The 1,373-nt window shown below is 45.3% G+C and overlaps 1 protein-coding gene across 1 annotated transcript in view; it reads left to right on the top strand.

The window, feature by feature from the left end:
* si:dkey-21e2.13 (mast cell protease 1A) overlaps nt 1–558 on the top strand; it is a 6,907-nt gene extending 6,349 nt beyond the window's left edge. The window contains exon 6 of the mRNA XM_024265364.2: nt 441–558. Within this exon, the coding sequence (XP_024121132.2) occupies nt 441–558 (118 nt within the window). The remainder of the gene's footprint in view (nt 1–440) is intronic.
* Nucleotides 559–1,373: the final 815 nt, after the last annotated feature.

Below are 1,373 nucleotides of genomic sequence, written 5' to 3'. Positions count from 1 at the left end.
CAAAAAGATGTTACACTTCCCAGCTTGGCAAGCAGGGGGCGTAACACTAGTAGAGCACTTAATTATTGATAGAAGATTTATAACACCCCAGGAACTACAATATAAACATGGAATAAATCACTTCTTGGAATACCACCAACTGAAATCTATAATTACTAAAAAAGTTAAATACAATAGAATAGAATAGAATAGAAATACTTTATTCATCCCAGGTTGGGAAATTAGGCAATGATAGTGACTTCCGGTTATAACAGCCACCTGAGTAGACACGTTACTCACTGCTCTGCTATTTTGACTTTTAAATCCTTCTAAAACACTCCAACTCGACCAAAGACCCAGATAAAAGGGGTTGAGAATACAAAAGGAATGCCGAGACGTAACAAGGCTGCGTCAGACACTAATAACCAGTCAAAGCTGACAGACTTTCGTATTCGGAGCAGATCTCAAACAGCTAGCGAAGCTAACATGGCTGAAGGTGGTAACGAAGAGCGTAACCCGGAGCTGGAGAGAACTAAAGCCGATCAGATCCTGGCTGCCATCGGAGCAATGAAAGATTAGTTTTCAACACGTTTTGACGGAATCGGGACGGCAATAGGAGACATACAAAAAGAAATGAGCGAGTTCACCGAGCGGATGTCGCAAGTGGAGCTACGCACGTCACGTACAGAAGATGATGTCGCTAGTCTGCAGGCCAAAGTGAACGCGCTGGAAGCCAAACAAAAGACTATGGAGGATAAACTGTTGGATTTGGAAACCCGATCACGATTGAATAATCTGAGGCTGGTTGGGCTGCCGGAGGGGACCGAGGGAGATGACCCGTGCGCATTCTTGGAGGAATGGATTCCGGAAGCATTAAACCTACAGCCGCGAGGAACAACGGTCAAAATCGAGCGAGCACACCGGGTCGGACCGGCGAGGGAGCCCGGGGCGCCACCGAGAACTTTAATAATGAAGTTCCTCAACTTTAAAGAGAAGCAAGCTGTTGTTATGGCGGCAAAAACCACCAAAGATATTCAACATAAAGGGAAAAAGGTGAGATTCTTTCCGGATATAGCCACGGGACTTCACCAACTGAGGAAGCAGTTTGACTCTGTGCGCCAGGAGCTGCGAAACCGAGGCATTCGGCACGGGCTGATTCATCCTGCCAAACTGTTGGTGACCTACAAAGAGCGCAGCCACACCTTCAAAACTCCAGCTGAAGCGCGCAAGTTCCTTGAGAAGATTCAGGAGGACACGGCATAAATACAAGCTCATGAAGGTGTCAATTACATATCTCCTTTATTCTCCTTTCCCCTTTTTTATTTACAACTAGTGAATAAGCAAATGTTGGGCTGAAGACACCCAAAAAGTTTGTGTAAATGACAGGATTTTTT

This window comes from Oryzias melastigma, linkage group LG4, assembly GCF_002922805.2.
Source record: "Oryzias melastigma strain HK-1 linkage group LG4, ASM292280v2, whole genome shotgun sequence".
Taxonomy (NCBI): domain Eukaryota; kingdom Metazoa; phylum Chordata; class Actinopteri; order Beloniformes; family Adrianichthyidae; genus Oryzias; species Oryzias melastigma.
The sequence above is the reverse complement of the archived record's forward strand: the minus strand, read 5'-3'. Positions and strand labels throughout refer to the sequence as shown.